The sequence below is a fragment of the Ammospiza caudacuta genome, chromosome Z, assembly GCF_027887145.1.
Source record: "Ammospiza caudacuta isolate bAmmCau1 chromosome Z, bAmmCau1.pri, whole genome shotgun sequence".
In the NCBI taxonomy this organism is placed as follows: Eukaryota; Metazoa; Chordata; class Aves; order Passeriformes; family Passerellidae; genus Ammospiza; species Ammospiza caudacuta.
The window spans coordinates 722,808-745,591 of record NC_080632.1 but is presented as its reverse complement, the minus strand read 5'-3'; the positions used below and the strand labels follow the sequence as shown (position 1 = coordinate 745,591).

At 45.1% G+C, this 22,784-nt stretch overlaps 2 protein-coding genes across 2 annotated transcripts in view; one reads left to right on the top strand and one right to left on the bottom strand.

Annotated features, from left to right (window-relative positions):
* The window catches only part of MSH3 (mutS homolog 3), a 94,456-nt gene extending 83,735 nt beyond the window's left edge, over positions 1 to 10,721 (bottom strand). The window contains exons 1-9 of the mRNA XM_058823843.1: positions 10,481 to 10,721; positions 8,335 to 8,353; positions 8,177 to 8,277; positions 7,353 to 7,561; positions 4,814 to 5,026; positions 3,347 to 3,463; positions 2,478 to 2,595; positions 1,810 to 1,955; positions 642 to 808 (exon numbers count right to left, since the gene is read on the bottom strand). Coding sequence (XP_058679826.1) covers positions 642 to 808; positions 1,810 to 1,955; positions 2,478 to 2,595; positions 3,347 to 3,463; positions 4,814 to 5,026; positions 7,353 to 7,561; positions 8,177 to 8,277; positions 8,335 to 8,353; positions 10,481 to 10,721 — 1,331 coding nt within the window. The remainder of the gene's footprint in view (positions 1 to 641; positions 809 to 1,809; positions 1,956 to 2,477; positions 2,596 to 3,346; positions 3,464 to 4,813; positions 5,027 to 7,352; positions 7,562 to 8,176; positions 8,278 to 8,334; positions 8,354 to 10,480) is intronic.
* DHFR (dihydrofolate reductase) lies at positions 10,651 to 21,944 on the top strand. The gene is made up of 6 exons (XM_058824129.1): positions 10,651 to 10,805; positions 11,222 to 11,271; positions 12,708 to 12,813; positions 13,741 to 13,867; positions 19,983 to 20,098; positions 21,720 to 21,944. Exons 1-6 carry the CDS (start codon positions 10,720 to 10,722, stop codon positions 21,805 to 21,807), a joined length of 573 nt encoding a protein of 190 aa, XP_058680112.1. The 5' UTR covers positions 10,651 to 10,719; the 3' UTR covers positions 21,808 to 21,944.
* Positions 21,945 to 22,784: the final 840 nt, after the last annotated feature.

Genomic DNA, 22,784 nt, shown 5'->3' with positions numbered 1-22,784 from the left:
GCTCAGAACACTGCTCCATCTTTCATCTATCACCCTAAAAGTTACATCCTACTCTGGCTTTACTACACAGAAAAAGCGATGCAGAAAACAGGTAACAAATTTCCTCTAGAAACATGGCAAGAGAACTCAAAGCAAAGAGATGATCAGTCACAATACTTGCAGGTGTCTGTACCCCAGTCCAAGATGGTGTAAAAGGACAAACAGTACCAAATACCAGTTGCAAAGGTTTTATACACCTACCTACAGTAATAGAAAAGGAAGTCTTGTGTCTTTTAGAGACCTCAAAACTATGACAAACAGGGGAAAAAAGCCAAATAGCACCTCTTTCAGATCTGAAAAGTAAATTACTGAGCTTGGAAATTATTCCAGCAGATCCTGTGATCAGGAGTGTGGTGGCAGGACCATGACAAAGACAATGTTTAAGTGCACAAATCTTTCACAGGCCAGTCAGAAGCCATGAACTTCAGCCTAAACACAACTCAGGAGCAAGTGCCCAGAACTTGGTGGGATCTGGGAAGTTCTGAACCCAGCAGCAAATTGCAGCCATTCTGGAAAGGGCCATGACAGAACTACAAATCCATACCTGCTCCTGGATCTCAGCTCCACGCCGGCTCTGGGAAAGAGAACCCCACAGAACTCACCTCATGGAGGTTATACTGTGGATGAGCTTTTCAGATGGATCTGACAGCCTAGATGGAAGAATTATCTCAACTGGCTGCAGGCGCAGAACCCGACTCTCCAGCTCTGAGCGGGAAGCACCGTCCCGAAAACTGTCAAAAATCACCTCTCCTGTAGTTGGCTGGATTGCCTGCCAAACAAAAATGTGCACACATATATCCAGTGGATATTCACATTTTCAGGGACTGCTTCAGAGGCTCAAACTGTTAACTGGGAACAAAATCTATAGTGTAAAATTATACAGCACCCCCTCACGCAGTGAAAGCGGCAGATCCAAAAACCTGAATGTGCTTTTTTTCAAACCCATGACACAACAATAACCTCAAAACAGTAACACAAGCACAGCTTTGTCCTGGGAAGTGGCAACAATAACTTACAATACCTTAAAATGTAAATGTGCTTTTGTTGTTAGCAGTCCACCCCTGCTCAAGTTTTAATACCAGACAAACCTACGAACTGAAGTCCATGAAATGCACATGTAATTCAAACTGGAATTTGAACACTTGCTTCTGTTGTTCTCTCCCAGCAGCAGTATGGCATTCAAACACAATCAGAAACACAATCAAGACATTTTTTAATTAATTCATCACCAGCTGACTGGGCTTTGCTGTGTGTTTTGCTGGTTGAACAGGACTGGGTTTAATCTTCACCAATACAAATCTGAAGTGTAACTCGAAAGCCTCTTCCTCTAAAGAACAGTATTTTGTAGATGAAAAAAGTGCTCTCAAGCTTTAAAATATTAACCCTAAAAATGTTTAAACATTGAAATTTGTAAAGCATCTGAACAAATTATTTCCCTAATGTATTTGGTTAAAATACTAATATGTTTTCAAGTGAAACAGGAGCAAAACCAGTTTGATAAATGTTCAACTATCCACTCCATACCTTTTCTGAAGTTTTCAAATATAAAGCCATCACAGTTCACACACAGATATCTTATCTAAAGTGCCTCTTTTTACCAAAAAAAAAAAAAAAAATCAATTCCTACTCCCCCGCAAAAAAAAATCTGAAAGACAGAACAGTCATGAATTTAACAAGGTACCCACCCACCTCCCCAGAAAAAAAACAAAATGCACAACAAAACAACCCCACGCAGACCCTAAAATACTGGCTCCTGAGAAACTAACTTACCATAATGCCTGTAACAATGTCACCTTTCTTCCTGTCCTTCAGGTGGTCCCCATTTTCACAGATGCAGAGGAGGTAGCTATCGGGGACATCTGCTGTTACCTCTTCAACATCTACAGGATCATCCAGCTTCAACAAAGGGTTCACATGTAACAAATGTTCAAAAAAATACTACACGGATTTGGGTGGACTGTTCACAGGTCTTTCCAGACCTAAGTCTTGTACTCTCAGACATTAATCTGACAATCTTTTTAGCTCCTGGTATCTATTAAGTTTGTTTGAGAAATTAAATTAAAAACATGAGGTAGACAAGACCGGATAGAGCAAAACAAAAAACTGAAGAAATAAATTCATTGGTTAAAAGCTGTTTCTCTCTTATTTTAACATTTTTTAGGCAAGACCTGCAGGACACTGCAAATTTGCTAAGTCCACTCCATGACCTCAGAAAGCAACTACAGTAAACACAACAAACCTGCAGCTTGCCCTGAAGAGACTGGACTGTTTGTAAAGACATGTGGTACGTTTTACCACAACATAAAATTAAAGGAACTTTATTTCCTGCTGGCACTCTTATGTCAGCCACTAGCTGCCCATGTTCCATCCTGGTGATAACACCAGAATCAAGGCCTCCCAAAGGTTAGTCTGAAACCAAGTTTATTTGAAAAGGATATCTTCTCCAATAAGTGTAGACTTAGTGTAGAGGGCAGTCAGCTTACGGCTGAAGAGAGAGCTTTTATTTTCTCCAGCAGCTTTCAGTGCTGCAGTTTCCATTTGTTTTATTACTCCAACCTACAGGCAGACAAACAAGAAACAAAGTTAGATCTCTGGCAATAAATTATTGTTTTTATCATTCTGTATATCTGGTAATCTTTTAAGATGTGCAAACAACAAATGCATATTTCAAGCTGGAATACATGATCAACAGAAAGGGCTCTCACATCAATCCTACTAATGAGATTATAAGGCAGTGCTTTTCCTGCTTTTCCTGACCCTTTTCCTACTCCTGACTGCCCTCTCAACTTCTGTACCTGTGCTTCTCATCCTATTTTGAAACAATTTAGCTGGACATCACTGCTTATTAGAGAATGGTTGCTTGCGTCCAGTTTAGAATCAACAAGTCTTTTTCTTGGAAATGGAGGCAGAAAAAGAGGCTATCACCAGAAAGCCACAGAATTACAGGGATGCAGAACAGGAAGGAACAGAGAAAAAAACAGTGGGCTGGGATAAGAAAAACAAGGATGTGAGGAATAATAAAACAGAGAGAGGATATGTACATTTCTCCTTATTAAATGCAAAAACACTGAGAAAAATAATTGTTCTGGAACTGTTCGTGAAAAAATGAAGACACTTCTCTGAATCTGCTAATGGCTCATGACACCCCCAGCACAGAGAAACTGAAACAAAGGGAAGTTGGCCATTTCTACTGCGGGAGCCAGGGATAACAAACTGCCCACTTCTCAGCTGAAACCAGGGGCTGGTACAAGCAGTGCAAGTTCTCTCAGGGCTGGTCTGTACTCAATTAGCAGGAGTCAGGGGTAACCTTGTGTCCCTTGGCTACGAGGCGGCGCACGTGGACGAAGAGCCGGTGGCTGGGGATGCTGGCGGTCATGAAGTTGTGGTCCAGGTGACAGTAAATGTTCAGCTCCTTAGCTGCAATCTGCAACAAGAGTCAGCCAAAGGGTCACAAAGTAATATAAGAAGGTAAGGAGCTTATCTCTATGACAACAGTGATGCACAACTGCAATTAAAAGCTCGGTGACAAAGGGAAAACATTCCAGGAGAAAGCCTGGAGGGGCCCCTCCACCTCCCTGTCCCAGCATTGCCATAAACAGCGGATTCACTATCACAGGCTGCAGGTGTCAGGTTTTAAGGTTGCACCTTGATCTTTACCACTGTGAGGTAAACCACCCACGCTGCACACACAGGGTCTGAAACACAGCTCAGCAAAAGGTCAAACGATTTTCACGCCACTAGAAACGCAGCAGGAATGGAAGCATTTAGTTTGTGGTCATAAAGATGGGATTAACCTGGCCAATCAACCAAAACACTGAAAAATCAATATTGAACAGCAGTGGAAACTAAATACTTAATAAAAAAAAGTAACAACACTAACTATAATGCGACATGTGTGATTTGTATGGTCTTCTTGCCCCAGGTGTTCACTGAGCAGAGGATGGGGTGCTAGGCAGGACCTGCCGGCAAACACTGACCTGTCTATCTGAACTGCATATTTCTATTTCTGGGCTGTAAGTACACCAGAAAATGAGCAGACAAATTACACAGCACAAATATGATGGGGAAAATGAATTCCCAGTAACCAAGCAACATTTCTCACTGGTCTCAAGTGTGAAAACAGCACCAAACAAAGGCTGGTAGCAACGACTTTGGGACAGATCACAAGAGAAAACATTATGAAACATTTACAAACCACCACTTTAACATTATGTTTGTTATATAGTCCTTTCCAGTTCCTGCAGATCTGCCATGTGTAGGTGTCACATCCAGGCATGCATTCAGGGTACTCTCTGCACCCAGGCTATACCTGCTATATTCATCTTTTCTAACACCACTTGCTCCACTGCCTTTCAATCTGAAAGATTCCTAATGTCATACATAACACTACAGTTATGTATTATATATATATATATATTACAGTAGAGTTCTGAGCCATGACATGCAATTCATCTCAGAAAGTTTTTCAACTTTAACTCTCACAAAACATTATTCTAGGAACTCACTTTAAATTCTTAATATACAAGACAGCAAGCACTACCACGTGATTACAAAGTAATAAATGCAATTTTGACCCAAAACAAAAAAAAAGGTGTGCATAATGGATAGTCTTGAATTTCAGGGCACAGAGATTTTTCAACCTGATTTCAAGTAACAAAACAAAACAAAATACCCTCTTATGCCCCCAGTGAAGTCTCCTTTCCAGAACTGGCCCCAGACCCAGGATCACACCAGCATAATCCAAGTATCTTTCCATAATCTTGGAAAAAATTACCTCTGCATCTTGTCCAAAGAACCGGTATTTGTATCCACACTCCACACACAAAACAGCATCTTTGTACTTTTTCTTCATTTCTATAAACTGGAGCTCTAGTGGAGTGTAAATGCTTTTGGTTCTTTTATTAAGATTTGTCTCTGAAGAATTTTGAGAATTTTCATAGGACTTAAGAGACGCAGAAAACTGACTAAGATTACGTTGAAACTCCTCCTGTAAATAAAAGGTGGGAAAGTGGAAATTAGGAATCATCAAACAAATCAGTCGCCCCTCCTTTGTTTGCACTGACCACAGAGGAAAAGATTACTCTTGCATTGAAGAGCCCCAAGCTGCAGCACAACTATTGCAGCAGGATGTACAGAACACAGTATATTTGGAATGAAAATTAATTAAAATGTCCTGAAAGTCAAAGTTAGTTTGTCCTCAGACACCTGGGGGGAAATCAGAACCCTATTGTATCATAAGCTCCCAAAGCACAGACCAAGACAATGCAGGCTGCAGAGACTGGGCAGTCCAAACAGGCCCATATATTGAAATAAGGATGAGTTGCTGCTCCAGTTTAGAGGTGAGAAACTCCAGCACGAAGAGATAAATGATGTTCTAAAAATCCACAGTAAACCAAGGAACAAACCAGTCTGAGTCTCAGTTCCCTGTCTCAGCCACCAAAATCGTACTCCTTCTCCAGTTCAGCAAACCTCTCACAACAACTTAAACACAGAAAATCAGCACTACAGTTTCTAAAACCTCAAATTGAAATGCTTTGAGCTCACTCTGTCTGCAGTTTATCATTTGCAATGACATTATGTAGCCTATTCTTGCCAAGCAACTTCAGCTCTACCATGCTGAGCTGTTCTGTATTGTCAGCAGTGATGGGTTCAGAAGTGCAGAGAAAAATGCTGAGAAGTCTTTCACTTACAGCAAAATTCCTCCTCACTTACACCACAAGATCAAATACAGATAGTATTGGTTAAAAAAATATAAAGACAACCCTCCAGAATTTTTTAAAGCATATGACTATTCAAAACACAATCGGGTTGTGCTATAAATTCTGCATCTGCAAACAAATCAAATAAACTTCCATTTCTACCAAGGGTCCCATTCAGATTACAAGAAACAAAGTGAACAGACTGTTTAGCAGCAATGGTAATTCAGAAAAAAACAAACAAACAAAAACAAACAAGAAAAAGAAACAGATGGCTTAAATCTTATATATTTTGGGTCATGGGAATGTACAAAGTGTGCAGTCAGAGAACAAGTGGGGAAAAACAGCACTTAGACTTAGCTGTAACTGCAAAATCCTCACAACTGCACACCACTAAGTAAGAGAACCCAGCCTAGCTCAAATAAAGCTGCCCTGCGCCCAGAACTTGGGTGGCCTCAGGAGCTCAGATGTCCCTGCTGCAAAATCCTCAGCTCACAAACTCAGCACTCTTTGGCCCAAGGTCTGTGCCAGCCAAACAGGGTGACCTCGTCTCATTTTACAGGAAACTGTCATGACAAAGCATGTGAAAAAAGGGCATGAAACCAGGCAAGAGGAGTAGAAACAAACACAAAAGCCGACTTGGTGAGATGGTCTAAGTTACCAGCTGGAGGAAGATTACAAAGTGAAAAGCAGGACACAAACAGCTAAAAGGATCCCTTCCAAGGCAAGGAAAATCAAGTTTTCTGGGTTCTCCAACTGACCACATCCCCAGAACCTCAAGCCCTTACCACAGCAGAATTATCTTGCCACAAGCTGCTCACTTCAGCATTTGGACCCCACATCCACACAAAGCAGAACCCCTCCCAGGTAAAGGCCACAGCCCTCAGACAGGGAAGGTTAAAATCAGCTTTTCATACAAGCTCCTTCCCACACAAAGGCAGATGGAGAACTCCACCAAAGAGCAGCCACCACAGTAAGCCATGAGATGCATTCTAGAATCTGAGCAGCTGACCCCCAAACCCCCCCAATTAACTAATGTTAACTACTCCCATAAGTGAAGGGGAAGCAAAATACCATTACTCCATTCAAGTCTCTTGATTTGCACCATAGATATCATCATGACAATTTTTTGTGTGAGCTACCCCCACCTTCTGCAGATGAAAAAGCAGTGATACCTTTACTAGTTAGATTTACCAGCAACTAGATTAAGCCACATCTCAGTGACAACCCTACACGATGTTTCTGCAAAGAATGCCTGCTGGAAGTTTGAGAGCCCACACCTGGAACTGAAAGGAAGCTGAGCAAAGTGCCTCTCTGAACATGTGTTAATTATTAAGGTGTTACAGCTCCCTTCACAGGCACAGATGACACCAACAGGGCTTCTGTTCCCTCAGGATGCTGCTGTGCAATGGTATCACTGAGGAGCCAGAGCAGCCAACCTGCTCAGCATGCAAGGAGCTTCAGAAAGACATCTGCCCACAAATACAGGTCTGTGGGGTTCTGCTGCACCATTCCACATCGCAGCACAGGAGCACAAAGGGCAGCCTGTGCCAGAGTTTGCTGGTTTAACTCATAACAAGCAATCCACACGCCCCACAGGGGCAAAGCTCTGCATACCTTCTGTGCCACCTTCGGGCCACTGTCCCAAGATGGGAGAGGATTTTTCAGTTCTAAGCTCCTCCCAGTAACACTGGGACATTTCTCTTTCTCCTGAAAGCCATCCTCCCGGAGACTGGTGCACTGCTGGTTCGAATCACTGCAGAACTCTCTCAGCCTGCCCAGAGTTTCCAAACAGATACGGGACCTCTCACACTTCTGAGATTCTTCTTTTGGTGAAAATTCACAACAAAAACACATTAGCAACTTATTTTATAAAAGAGAACATCTATTAGAAGAACATCAGTAAGCACAGACACAACCATTTTACTCCACATCTCTTTTCCCTGTGCTCCCTCTCCTCTCCCACTGCAGTATTTCTGCCAGCCTGACAGAACCATGCACTTAAAACAGCTTGGTTACCTTCCCTGGAAAACCAATATTCCTCACATGTGTGCTTCTCTGTAAGCGGGAAGAGATTATTTTTAGGACTGACAACTGCACAGCCATAAAGTTAGCTAAGAAGACTGGGAATCAAGCAGATTTTCTTTCCATATGCTTCTTTATGCAGACAGTATTGCCTCTTGAGGGTGTACTAGTGATACTTCAAAGCATCACACCAACAAATTTAATACCATTCCCACTTTGAAACTCAAGAGGCTAATTCTTGCTATTGAAACGTAATGAACTTTACATTCACTGGTTTTCATACCAGCATTACCTTATTAAATTCTCTGCTCAAAGCCAGATGGAACTCAGGCATTTCTGAGGCAACAGAGCAGCTGACAATGAAAAACTTATTTACTGGCTGCCAATGCTCGAGGGTTTGATAACAGTCAACTCACTTTTATCCTGAGTCTTCAGGGGGTTACAGATCTCTTCCAGAGTAATCTGCCGTGCCTTGGTCTTCTTTTCACATGGTTCATTGCTTTCAGTAGATGTGCTCCTTTTTGTGCCACATTTAGAAGCCTGAAAAGCAAATTAAGCTAATAAGTTCAGTTACCTTTTCTGTTGGCTCTTCTCTGAAAGAGAACAAACAGCTTCACAATAAGTTAAGGCAAAATTGTCCAACCTCCCATCCCTGGTATTGCTCAAGACCAGATTGGAGGAGCTTGGAGCATCCTGCTCCTTAGACGTATTTTGAAACATGCATTTAGAACACTATGTAAACAGAAAATTCACCAATTTTGCTGTTTCATCATTGACCTTTTGCAAGAACCTTTACTAAATATGAAGAAGTAACTTGTAAATCCAGCAGAACATAAACACTTCTCACAGAAGCACACAACAGGTGCTTTCAGCAGCTTGCATCCACATTTCATATCGTGACATCAGATGGTTTAACCATGGAATTTAAATTTCCTTGGAACTAAGCAGGAACTCCAACCTCACCAACTAAACCCAAAACCTCCATATAACCACAGCCCACATGAGTAGCAGTTTTCAAGCCCACTGTAAAATACCACCAAATTAACACTAATTAGGAAGTTTATTCTACAAGGGCAGAAAGACGTAACCACACCTTTCAACATATATTTGGACCAAAGGCAACCCAAGTAGCTGACTTGAGTCACAGGTAAAAAAGGCAAACACCCTTCCAGGGCCAGAAGGGGCTGGAAACAGTAACTACAGGGAGAGTGGAAAATACAAACCCAGAATGAAATCCACCTGCAGAGACACAGACACTTTTCCCCACTGGTGACACAGGGAGTATCTGCATCAATGCACGCTCTTTTGGCCTTGCACCTACCAGCACTCAGGCCCCAAGTCACCTGAGCTCCAGCACCTGGGACAGGAGCACAGCTCCCTCACTGCACGCCAGAGCTGCCCAAAAATGGGATTCACTCCTCAGCGTGCCAGTGACACCCTGCAGAGAGAGACCCCCATGGGGCTGGGCAGGCCTGGGTGCCCCCGGGCTGTCCCAGCACAGCCCTGCCCTCTCCGTGCCATCCCTGCCGTTCCTCACACGCACACAGAGCCGGGGCTGCCCCGGCCCTGCCCCGGTGCCCGCAGTGCCCCGATTGCCCCGCAGGCCGGGGCAGGGCTGTGCTGGGACAGCCCGAGGGGCGCCCGGGGCGGCTGAGCCCAGCCGGGCCTGTGTGACCGCAGCGCTGAGGGTGGCACTGCCCTGGGCAGGGGCAGCTGCGGCACACGGGGCCCCGAGCCTTTCCTGAGGCTGCCGGGCTGCAGGGACCTACACCGACATCCTCATTTACATCCCCAAAACTTGCTGATTGCAGGAGCCTTAGACTAAGGGATGCAGCTGCTGCCTGTCCCACTGGTCAGGTCTCATTTCTGGCCGGTCAGGCTTCAAAGTACACAAAGATCAAACCCCAGAGAACATCCTGACTTATGATAACCTTAATATTATTCCACATTTTGCAAAACTGGAAGGCACAGGGGTTCAACACTGGTGTGAAGCAACAGTGACATGGACCAACACGCTGGCCTTGCCCAGATCACCAAACCTGGGCCAAGCCCCAGCTCCCCTATAACAGGCACATCCTGTATTACAGAATCACAGGGGATTTGGGGCAGAAATGTCCCTCTGGAGCTCCCAGCCCAGCCCTGGCCAGGCCGGGTGCCCTGGTGCATGCCACAGGAAGGTGCCCGGCTGGGGCTGGGATGGCTCCACACAGGGACACTCCAGGCCCTCCCTGGGCAGCTGTTCCAGGGCTCTGCTCTCCCTCCACGCACACAAGTTCTCCCTCCCGCTGCCCTGCCCCTCGCTGCCCTTTCTTCGATGGCCGCTGCTGCTGCTGCTGGCACTGGCAGCACCGAGCAGAGCCCGGCCCGTGCTCCGGCAGCCCCTGCGGATGTCGGGGGGCGTTGATGGCATCCCTGGCAGCGTTCCCTTGGGCAGCCTGCCCAGCCCAGCTCCCGCAGGCTCTGCCCAGCCCACAGATGCTGCACAGCCCAAATCCTCTCTGGGGCCTGCCCTGGGCCCTGTCCAGCAGCTCTGTGTCCTTCCTGCCCGGCTGGCCCTGAGGACCCGGGCACCGGTGCCGACACAGATCGTACAGCCGGAAGCTGGCAGCCTGTCCCGCAGTGTCCGTGCCCCGGTCAGGGATACCGGGATGGACACCGGGATGGACACCCGGATGGACACCGGGATGGACACCGGGATAGCGGGCCGAGCCCGCCCCAACCCGCCCCGCGCACCGTGTAACGGGGCCCGCTCTCGCCGCCGCTCGCCGCCGCCCCGAAGAACCTGCTCAGCACCGGCTGCCCCGCGGCCCCGGCGCCCCCCCGGCCCCGCGGCATGGCCGGGCCCCGCGCCGCGGCACCGCCTCCCGCCGGATGCGCCCGCTCGGCACGCCCCGAACCGCCCCGGCACGGCACGGCCCCGGCACGGCACGGCCCCGGCGCGGCGCGGAGCGGCCCGGCCATGGCGCGCTCGCTGAACTCCATCGTGGCCGTCAGCCAGAACATGGGCATCGGCAAGGACGGGCGGCTACCCTGGCCGCCGCTCAGGTACCGCGGCCCGCCGCCGCTGCGCCCCCCGCCCGCACTACAGCCCCCAGCGTGCCGCGCGCCGCGCGGCAGCGGGCGGGCGCGGCGGGGCCGCGCGGGGCGCGCTGGGAGCTGTAGTGCTTGTGGGGATGCTGTGTGAGGCGGGGAAACGGCGGCGTGGCGGGAGCGCGACTGTGGGGCTGTTTTTGTGTGGGCTCTCTCTCATGCGGTGGCCGCAGGTTATCGCTCATGCGAGCACAGCTGGGGGACAAAGGTCTCGTCAGCTCTGCCCAACCGCCTCTCCCCGGCCTCCAGCAACACATCCATCACGGGGGGATTTTTCATTGAAATTAAAGAACTTGCAGAAAAGAAATATATATAAATTAGAGAACTTATTCTTAAGGCACGTTGTAACGCAGTCCGTGCTTCCCCGGCAGGAATGAGTACAAGTACTTCCAGAGAATGACGAGCACGGCCTGTGTGGAAGGTAAGGTGTGGGGCGTGTGGTGCCCCGAGCTCGGCTCCGGCCTTTCCCTGCCTCGGCCCTCTGCCCTGCCTGCCCTCACAAATCCCACCTGTATTTCAACCCTTCCAATCGCCCGGGCTAGGTGAGGAAAGAGGATGAAGCAGGTATTTCAGAGGAGTTGCAGATTGGTCCTCTTAGGGAGCAATTTTCAAGTCCCTTCTTTCACCAGAAGAATAGAAAACTTCATCTAAAGTTTATCCAACAAACCTTTACATGAAACTCCAAGTTAAAATAGGAAGGTTTTCACAAGCTGCTTAATTAGCACAGGTGGTTTGGTTTTTTTCAGTCCGCATTAGCTTATCTCGCTGGTTTGCTGTGGCTCAGCCTTGGCCATTGGACCCACCCCTCTGACCCTTGTGTCTAATTTTGCTGAGTTTTCTGAGTGCTGAGCCAAATCCATGCACCATAAAGTCCAAACCACAGAGCAGAAATACTTCAGTTGTTTGTCAACACGGTCACTTTTTCATGGTTTGTTTAGGGGTTTTTTAATGCTGTTAAAATTCACTTGTTTGGTAAAAACTCACTTTTGGTCAGGTTCGTATATTCCTATATTTTGATTACGTGCCATACTCCATTTTCTGCCTTGAAAGTCTGTTTTGATTAAGATACTTACTCAAATTGTCTGATTTGAATGTTCCATAATCCACAAGGAATGCGTGATCTCATTTTGAAACAGTACTGAGTGAAAAACTTTACGTATGTTTAGAAGACCTGGTTCAACCCTTTGCAACCCTGTGCGTACTAAAAAAGGGCAGAACACAACTGACAGTTGTCAGTCTTTTTAGATGTCTGCAAGTTGCATCTTACCTGGCAGAAATAAGCTGTGATCAAGAAAAAAGATGTTTGAAATATAATTACAAAGAAACATTTTGCTCTGTCCTGCCTGCAGATCTTTTGATAAGCTGTGATCTCAGATGCTGGGCAGGTAAAGTGCTTCATAACCAGACTTCTCAATGGATTGTGCTGCCATAAATCTTCACACCAGGGATGTCACCTTTGCCTCTGTTGTGTCTCATCCTGGAAATAACATGGAAAGAGTGACCATGTTGGCATTGTGGTTTTTTTGTCTGATAACTCCTTTTCCTCATGAAGAGAAACATTTCTTTCCTTAGCAGTTTTACATATGAGAGGTAATCAGGTTATGAATGTTTGGGTTTGGTCAGAAATCATATTTATGTGTGAATATTAGGGTGTGATTGATCACCTGTAGCACTTTGACTTTGGGTTTAATTTGAGTGGTTCTTCTGCTGGAAATTGTTGTGGCTTTATAAATCAGTTCTCATTTGAGAACTGGGGCCTGAGCTTGTGCTTTTGCTAACTGCTGCAGAGGGGCTTGGAAAGGCAGGGGAAGTCCATCAGTGTCTCTAAACAATTCAAATCCATTCTCTCCTGCTCAGGTAAACAGAATGCAGTGATAATGGGTAAAAAGACGTGGTTCTCCATCCCTGAGAAGAACCGTCCTTTAAAAGACAGGATTAATATTGTGCTCAGCAGGGAGCTCAAGTAAGTATGATAAATAAGGGCCCTGTAAAACAAATAAAAACCTGCACCAAAAAATGTCTGTAGTGCTACACCATACAGTAGTCCTAAATGTAGCATTTTTGATACCTGTTTAGAAAGCATTTCTGCTGTTGGTTCTGAGTGTTATGACTACCTTACTCTTAATTTTGAATATTTAAAAATTCATTCACAAGGTAATTGTCATTACTTTGCTTCATGAGTACTGCTTTTCACTCTACTCACAAACCATTTGACAATTTTCAGTAGTATTTCTGACTCAGTGTTTAACTGTATTTCTCTAGTCCCTGCATATACTGGTGGCCCAGAGTTCATTTTTTGAAGTTCATTTTTATTAGGATTTGTGGATGAGATGAACTGTCCTTTTTCAGAACTCACTTCTTGAATGCATCACCCACAGTCACACAAATATTTTTAAACACAAATGTCCATTTGTAGTGCTTTATTGCTTTGGAGGATGTAGGTTGATTTGCAGGTGGTTATGTGAGAATATTGGCTTTTCAGCTGGTTTTGTTGAATGAAATATTAACGTTCTGAAATTCAGCTCAAAATCTACATTTTATTTCTTGATTATCTGTATTGAATGATCTGTGTTTAATTTATAGATTGTCTTTATCTTACAGATATGTAAATTTCTCAGTCACACTTTTTCAGAAATATGCTGTGAAATTCCAGATTCTTTATTTAGAATGCCTTCTAAATTACAGTTATGCTGTGATCTGTTGAGCAATCCTACAGTCAGATGAGACTTCAAACATAATTCAGCAATAACAGGCACTTCAAAATAATTAACTGACGTGCTGCATGTGGTTATTTGTTAATTCAGCAAAGCACATTTTGTGTCTAGAGTGTATTGATGATCATGATCAATTGTCCTTGATTTATTTAGTAACAGAGCTTTGCTTTTTCTAGGGAAGCCCCAAAAGGAGCACATTATCTTTCCAAAAGTCTGGATGATGCTCTAGCTCTTTTGGATTCACCAGAGCTGAAAAGTAAAGTAGACATGGTTTGGATCGTGGGAGGCACTTCAGTGTACAAGGTACATTTAGCCTCCTCCTAAATTACTTATTTTCTGTGGTGGGATGAGGATGAAGTTCCTGTTACTGCTGCTTTAGGGGGTGCTTTCCCTTCACATTCCCAGCAAACTGCAGACATTGCCACAGAACAGGTCTCAGAGAGTAGGATCTCAACTCTCAAGCTCAGAATACCTGTCTAGAAGCTGAACATTGCTCTTGCCAGTGGGCAAGTGTCACACTGTTATTGTGCTTTTGAGAGCTTTTCATAAATACCTAAATTGCTGGATTCTTCAGAAAAAGCCCATATTATTATGTTTATTTTACTGAGCCCGTGTTTTTGTGTTTATTTTACTGAGATTGCTGACTGACCCTGCAAAGGGTATGAAAAGAAGAAAAAAGGAAAAGTGCTCCAGCGTGTTTAGCCCAGAGTATGACACTTTGTACATGTAAATGGAGAAGAAAATAGGATTTAGAGAGAGCTGACAGGTCATGGTGTTGCAATAACAGGAGATAACCACACAACAAAAGGTCGCACTCACTCTGCTTTCCCATCCAGCAGTGTTCCTGCTGCTCCCACTCCCTGGGTCAAGAATTGTAAAGCAAATTCTGTTTAACAGTAAAAGGAACAGTGCTGCTGCCCTGTAGTCATTACAGGCATGCTGGGAGATAGACTGCAGTTGTTGCTGGGCACTCAGACGTGAGATGTGTGGTGACAGTGCCATAATGCACCTGGTGGGGAGTCAGGGCTGATGCTGTGCCCTGTGTACAGGGTAGGAAAATGCATTTTTCTGGTACTTCTTGCCTTGTGTGCTTTGCATGAGCCTCTGTGTCTGAGGAAATGCATCTTTGACAGTAAAGGAATGAAGTAGCTAGGGATTGCTAAGATTGTAAGAAGATGAGGTGAAATAGCACTGTTGTTCCTCGTGGTGAAGTCCGTGTGTTCCCTGTGCAGATGCATTCAGCCTATAATCAGATGTTATCCTACAGGAGAAATGTCCTTGGCACTCTGCCGTGACAGTGCCTGTGCCATGCAGAGGGTTTCTGGAGAGGGCTTCTCCTCACAGAGGGCAGAGCCACAGCCAGCTGTGAGCAGCAGCATTGGCCCCTTCCCTGCCACAGGCTCAGCTGTCAAGACTTGTTGCTTCTGCTGCTTCTTCCAAGAGCATCTGTCCTGGAGGCTTCTGATATTCGGGAGAAAATAATGCCTTTTTTTAGACCATGACTCACCAATACTCACATTATAAATTGGCAGTTTTGATCAAGAATAAATTGGAAAGTACTGTTTGTACTGATCAGTACAAGGGAATGTGCCAAGTAATAGGAGACCTGGCTATGCTGGACATGGACAAGCATTGAGAGAGATGGGAATGTCCAGCGTGAAGAAGGGAAGGCTCCCTACAAGTAATATTTTTAGTGCCTGTATTAAAGATGCACAAAGGATTTTACAGGAATATTTTCATTATGCTGTGTAGAAATGTGTGGGAAATAAAATAGCAATTGGTAATTAAAGAGAATAATTTTGTTCAGTAGTTGTAGGTATTTGGTTTTAAAGCGTTACTTTGATTTCACTAGTTTGTGCGGCTCAAAGGTTGAGACCTGCTTTTGTTCATTAATACAGTCTGTTCTTGTCCATAGAAAGACCCACCCCATTTTGATTATTCAGGCTGTGACAGGACTCTCTTACAGGAGAAAACCAAGTCTGTTTATGCTTTCTACCGTCAAACAGGAAGAATGTTCCCATGGGGGTTCCTTGCTGCCCTTTTAGACCAGGGGAAGCTCTTGCAGGTGGCAGATTTACAGGTTCCCAGTGGGATCTGCCTCCAGGCTCTCTGTTAATGGTTTTCTGTGTGACCCTGTCATGTTGTGTGCAAGGAGCATGGTGTGAGCAGGGTAATTGTTCTGTGGGTTGCTAACTCCTTGGGGCACAGTGGTTTTCCATCGGGATCGCTATGGAGTGGAACCACAGGCAGCCGTGTGCTCTGACAGCCTGTCAGGGCTGCTGTGCGTGCCCGAGGAGGAGAAGGACAGCACTGCAGCTGCTGTGCCCAGCTTGGTCTGCGCTCCTGGGCCATGAGCTCAGTCTGGTGGCATTCCACTGGAGTGGGATTCCGGGGAGCAGGAAGCTGACACAGAATGCACAGGATGTGAGGGTGTCAGCTTTGCCATTGCCAGACAGCGCCTCCAGGTCCCACATCGTTATTTCAGACAATGGCTTTTTGTCCTGTGGAGCTTTTTAACACAGCTCCTAGCCATAGCACAGTATCATCAGTCAGTCAGTTTGCCTTGGGGAGCTCCACCCCATCAGAGCTGTTGTAGCCAAGCTCTGGGAACAATGCTGCAGGCCTGTTTCTGTGGATGGTGTGAGCAGGGAGTGTGCCATGACCTTCCAGGGCCTGCTGGTTTCTGTTTGCCATACCCCTGGCGGTGCCCTGGGCTGTTGAGGATGTCTGGGCTGCAGTGGCCTCTGCTTGGCCCAGACCCCGTGCTGGAGCACCAGCCCGACCTGCCCTCATGCATGGGGCTGGGCCAAGGGGCCTCAGCTGCCCGGCTGTCTGAGTGCCCCTTTGGGACACGGGTGTCCACTCAGTCTCAGGTGCAGGTGGCTGCAGTGCCCTGCCCAGCCTTTAGGAACTGAGGCAAGCCAAGGTACTACAGCATGTGCTCCAGGATGGCGTTTTGGGACAGGATGCTGCCTGTCAGGAGTGGGATGGAGGCAGGGGTTTGCTGCTGTTCACATCCTTTTCCTCCTCAGACTGCAGGAGAGTGAGGGCCAAAGCTGTGAACACTTGCAAGGACACAGAGCATCCCTCTGTTGGTTCTGGCCATCTCTCCCACTGCTCCTAGGTTCTCAAGGACACGGTTCTCTCCAGGGCATGAGAGGATTGGCATCAGCTGCCTCAGGCCCTCTGTGAGCTGTGGTGGCCATCCAAGCCCTCATGTAGGTCACACTGATGCTGGGCTCACACAGTCTGGAAACTGACCTGACCTCTGCAGCAGGGAAAGGGGGAGCAGTGGGGACAGGGAGAGGCTGGGTGGAGTGTTGGTATTGGCAAGTGAGATCAGGAAAGATTGAAAACAGCTCTATCAGTTCAGTGATGGTTCAGGAAAACTCATGTGGGTGTCATCTTCTTGAATTTGACTGGACACTGATCCCTCATCAGGTTTATTATCTCCTAATGTAGCTGCAGGGCAGTAGCAATGCCCCCAGGGAAGCTTTTGGCCTTCTGACAGCACAGGCTTACGTGGTAAATTTGCTTGGATATTAGTGCAATGCTATCTGGATCCCCTGTGCACTGTTGTGGATCTCCTGAGCTCCAGGAGGAGCTGGGGTTGCTGTTGTTTGCCTGGATGAGGAAGGAGGAGCCCAGCAGTAGGTTACAGCAGTTGTGAAGCTGTTACACCTCGTGGAAGGCGCTCTGTGATCTTGTGTGAGCACTTCATGTTTGGAGGGCTGTGTGCTGGCTTGTGAGTGCTTCTTGTGTGCTGGGGGCTTGTGGTGCTGGCCCTGGAGTCCCCCACAGCTGTTAGAGCTCACCAGATGTACTGGAGCACAGCTTCTGGCTCTGCTTCATCCCCAAGACGTTTCATTCGTGGATATCAAAGCTGCTCCCACCTACACCTCAAGCATGGTGAGTGGGGAGAGTTGGAAGAATCAGTAGCAGTTGGGCTCAGTGGTCTTGGAAGTCTCTTCCAACCTTGGAGATTCTACAATCCTGTGATTTCAAAACCAGGTTTCTGTTCTGAGTCAAGACGCTGCTGCACCAGTGTGGAGATACTGTCTCTAGAGAGGCTCAGGTCTTGGCCTCGACTCTGAAAAATAGTGCTCTCTGCACACCCTGGGGAGGGCCGAGGCCCACAGAAGGGTTTAGGCTGGAAAGGGTTTAAAGGCCCTTGTCATTCCAAACCTCTTGTCATGGACGTGGACACCTTCCACTGGACTAGATTACTCTGAGTCCACTCAGTATGAATTGTATCAGTCTCTTGTAACTACATTTAAACTGTGTGGGTCAAAAACAACATTGAGGTTTTGCTGGGAGTAAGACTTGTAAGTCCATCACATCCTTAAATATTAAATAGGATGTTAAGAAAACCAAACAAAACCACAACAACAAAAACACACACATAGAAATCCACAAAAACCAACAGATGCGAGTGTCAATTTCTTTATGTGTATGGTATGGTTTTATGATGTTGAGTGAGTATATCAGCATTCCACCAGCTCAGCTCTGTGCCTCCTCTAATTTCTATTTGGTCCCAAAAAAATGGTGAAACCGATGGAGTGGGCTGGACAGGGCAAGACGGAATTGAATATCAGTGAGGACCTGTTTTATTCCTTGTGGAACGGACAGAACTATGACAAAACTCCTTTGCCCCCCTGCCATGTCCTCAGCAGTATTTCACTGAGGCAGTGTCAGAATCCAGGCCTCCCTGAACAGGCTCCTTTGGAGGCTCCACCTGTGGAAAGTTTCGTGTTTGACACAGAATTTATTTCTCTGAAGTTGTCTCTGGAGAACAGGGGGGACCAGGTGTTCCCAAGGGAACAGGAGCTGTCCCCATGGGCAGTAACTGGGGTGGCAGGGCTCAGGGTGGTGGGACAGGTCCATGGGGCAGGGTCTGGCCTGAGGGTGATTATGTGAGAATATTGGCTTTTCAGCTGGTTTTGTTGAATGAAATATTAACGTTCTGAAATTCAAATCAAAATCTACATCTTATTTCTTGGTTATTTGTGTTTAGTGATCTATTATAGTGATTTAATTCATAGATTGTGTCTTTATCTTATATAAATTTCTCAGTTACACTTTTTCAAAAACACGTTGTGAAATTCCAGGTTTTTAATTTAAAATGCCTTCTAAATTACAGTTAAGCTGTGATAATTTAACTTTCTTTGCACTGCCTGTGGTCGGTCCCTCCCTGTGCTCCTCCCTGGCCTGTTGTGGTGGTAGAGAGTTCTTGATAGAGCTGAATCCCCCACAGGGTTGGATAGGAAGTTGATTTGTTCTTCTACTACAAAGCAGAAGTGTCTCTGTTTACAGAACACCTGTTTTTATTTGTGAAACAGATTATTATTCTGTCATTTTGCAAGTGTGACTCTTCTTACCTCCCTATCCCTAAACAAAGAAAAATACTAGTATATGTGTACTGGATGGACACCAGTTCAGTGCTGTTCGAGGCTTGTGTGCTGTGACTTACCTCTTTCATTTCTAACTGTTCTCTAGTAAAGCAGCTTTTCTACAAATTAGCCTCTCAGCGGTGGTTAATTAATTTTATTGGATTCCATTTGTTATTACTTGGTTCCTGTGCTTGTTGAAGTAGTAGCTAATAGCCTGCTGCATGGTGAGTCACCTTCCACAAAAAGCCCTGCTCGTTGCCAGTGTAAGCGAAAGAGAGGAACAGCTACAAGCTTTTCAAAAATGTATTGTAACCAGCCCTAGAGTAGCTTTTCATGGGTTATTGTAATGCCCACAAGGTCTGGAAGAGTTGCCATTTTCAATCTCAAAACAAAATATATATTCCTAACTTCTGAATTTGTTGGTGAAAGCCTCACCTAACAAACATTCTCTTAGAACATTTTCATCCAAGGACCTTGGAAATATACATATCTCTGGAAATATCCAGAGATGCTGCTCCTTGAATGCTGTGATCAGTTTTAAGCCCCTCACAGCAAGAAAGGCCTTGAGGTGCTGCAGCATTTCCAGAGAAGAGCAACAGATTCAACTTTGGAGTTAAACCAAGGGGTAGATTGATATCTGGAATTCCAAAAAATACAGCACAAATCCCTAGCAGTGATATTAAGCATCATAACAAATTACCTTGTGGTGTGGGCATCTCTCACCACTGAAACTTTCCTGTCTCCCAAAGAGGTGTGATTCAGAAATTGCTTGTTGCTACTGGGCCTACTGTTCCTTTCTTCTCACAGGGCTGTTCAAATTTTGTTCTTAACTTCTGTCAGATACCCCAGGCTCTGAGAATAGGGTATTGCTGCCACTTACCAGGTGGAACTGACACAGGGTGAAATTACCCCTTTAGAAAGTGCTCTTCAGCAGAGTCTAAAAGAGGAGATTCAGAGTGTAATTTTCGCGGCTTTGCTAAAAGCCTGTGATACATAAAATTGTGACTGAGTTTGTGTTGTTTCTAAAGGCAGCAATGGAGAAGCCAATTCATCATCGATTGTTTGTGACAAGAATCTTGAAAGAGTTTGAAAGTGACACATTTTTTCCAGAAATTGACCATAAAGACTACAAGCTTCTAACAGAGTAAGTACCAAAATGAGTACCAGGCTTGTCCTCAGAGTAATCTAATTTGAATGTTTTAAGGGTCATATTAAAGGCCATGTTGGTTTGAGTTTGAGGTGAATTTTTCCCCAGAATCATACTTCACTTACAACCTGGAATGGCACCACACTCTACACTGGTTCTCTTGGAACTTGCTGTGTCTTTCACCTTTCCTATGATCTTCACAGTAAAGAATTGTCTATGTCAGTTTGCTGCAAAAATAGCTTTTTCCTATTGTTTCCTGGTTTAGAATTACTCAAATATTTACTAAGCTTTGTAACTCTCAGTATGTTGTTAGTAAATTGTATTCGGCCTCTGAATGTCTTTTATAAAATTGCCAAAGACAAATTAAATGGACTTAGGCGTAGCGGCTTGAGTTTATGTATTTCTAAGGTTATTCCTTCCCTCTTGAGAAAATTCCTTCTTCCTAATAAATGCAGTAGGAAAAGGTGTACAAAAACTTACCATTTCTGCCATTCTCTGTGGTTTCTTCTAGATTATCTTTGTCATATTGCTGTTGTGCTTTTATGTTCTCTCCAACAAGATTACACCCAACAGGCACTGAGGAGCAGCAAAAATTCAGACCCCTGAATTTTTGCCTCAAAACCAGAAGGACCAGACCTGTTTTCCTCCTGCTGCTCCTGTTTTGGCTCTCAGCTGGTTACAGAGCAGCAATGGAAGAAATAGAAAGTACGAGGAGTGAACCTCTCCTCGGGGGGCGCAGGAATGGATTAGCACAGCTCTGGGGGAGGATAGGCAGGGGCAGGGAAGAGGGATGCAGGACAGACAAGGTGGGTGGGGAGGATGAGTCATCTTCTCCAGCTCCAATATATTGTGAACTACTCTGTGCTCATTTGAGTGTCCTGAGATCTGACCCCAGCGCTCCCTCTCGGCTGTTCCTAGCTATACGTTGTTTTTGGCCAATGTACTGAAATGAACATTGGTGTTAGAACATGATTTTGTAAAATAACAGGTAATTTCCTCACTGAAGTGGAAACCTGACGATGCCAAACCTTAGCAAATAAATTTAAAATTATCTCTCCCTCAAAGTCAGTATTACTCATACAAAATCCTTCTTCTTTTGCGGGGAGATGAAAAGATTTTTGAAAGCATCTATTAATAAGAAGTGGCTTAGAAAACCTGGAATATAGAGGAACTCTTTCTGTGGTAGCAGTCGCCTGTTTAGTAATCTCTTGCAAACTTGTAAAAAGCCTTGTCCTTAGCATTTCCTCTAAACCAACTTAGGAAAAGCAAGGCAAGGAAAAAGACCAAAATGTTCCATAATCTTGTCTTCCTTGGCTGACATTTTCAATAACATATTGGAGGCTTTAATAAAAAATGTTGGGTATTTCTTTAAGCCAAAAATAGGGGTGGTGTTGTTTTGTGTCAGAGTATGCCTTCTTGGTCTAAAAGACGTGCATATAAATCATGGATAGTAGTTAATATGAGTCCTGAAAATGGTGTACCTGTTCTAAAAAACAATGTTTTCATTTTTTTTTCCAAATAACTTGCTTTTCTGGTTGATTGGATAAATTACAGGTGAATCGTGATGATATTCTTACCTGCTTGTTGGCTTTTGCTTTTTCTTCTCCTCTCTCCCTAGGTACCCAGGTGTCCCTGCTGATATCCAAGAAGAGAATGGGATCCAGTACAAATTTGAAGTGTATGAAAAAACTGTCATGGCACAATAAGGGAGGCATTTTGTACTTCTGTGTAAGGGCAGGTATTTTAAACCATGAAACTGTACTGAGTGTAAAGATTTAAAATTAAAATTTTGAAGAAAATCACGCCTGATGGTAAAATACCTCAGTAGTGAATGGTTCCAAAAACCAAACCCCACACCTTGAAGGTACTCCCTGCAGAAGGGGGTTTGAGCAATTCCGTGACAAAGGTTGCAGGAGACCTTGCACTGATCCTACAATCCACAGCAGCATCCCTGACAATTCCACAGATAAGGAAAGGCATTAGACTGTGTTAGAGCTTTTTTGCTGAATCAAGGAGTTTTAGTATCTCTCTCCTTGTTGAAAACATGCTGCACTGAGAAAGCACCAATCCTCCCAAGTTTGACTGGGGTGCTGTATACATTGATAACAGCCTTATTGGTGTAGGGGTAAAGGTAAGCAAGCCCAGCAGGGGAAGGGGGATCAGGAAGTCTCATGCAGCAGTTGAGGGGTGCACTGATCCAGGACCTGTTGTTAGTGTTCAGGAGCACACAATCACAGAATGATTATAGGCAGGTGCTTTTATTGAAGAGCTCTGGGTGTCAGGGGTACAGACCCAAATCTGACTCCGATGTGGGTTTGAGATGAACACGTTTTTATACCCTTATCATTACATAACTATATATTAATTATTCAGCTTATATTGTTCTATTGTATGCATTGATTTCATCTGAGCATGGATTCTGTAATTTCCATCAAGTCCCCCCCCAACATAATTTCTCTTTATTTTTGTTATGATTAAACAATAATTATATCCAGTTAAGAAACAGTCATCACATCTAACAATCATATCATTTATCACAGTCATTAAATGATTATACAGGTGCAGCCTAACATTTTCCCAGGGCCTACCAGGCCTGTCCTTCCTTTCTAACTCCCCTGAATATTCCATGATTTTAGAAACATTTCTTCCTTATACTGTCACTCCAGGGTGCGTCCCACAGGAT

Bases quoted from the DNA above. Each gene is read 5' to 3' on its own strand.
- DHFR (XM_058824129.1), top strand. From the start codon at position 10,720: ATGGCGCGCTCGCTGAACTCCATCGTGGCCGTCAGCCAGAACATGGGC. The intron at 11,272-12,707 runs GTAAGGTGTGGG...TCTCCTGCTCAG, and splicing joins GAGCACGGCCTGTGTGGAAG to GTAAACAGAATGCAGTGATA. The intron at 12,814-13,740 runs GTAAGTATGATA...TGCTTTTTCTAG, and splicing joins GTGCTCAGCAGGGAGCTCAA to GGAAGCCCCAAAAGGAGCAC.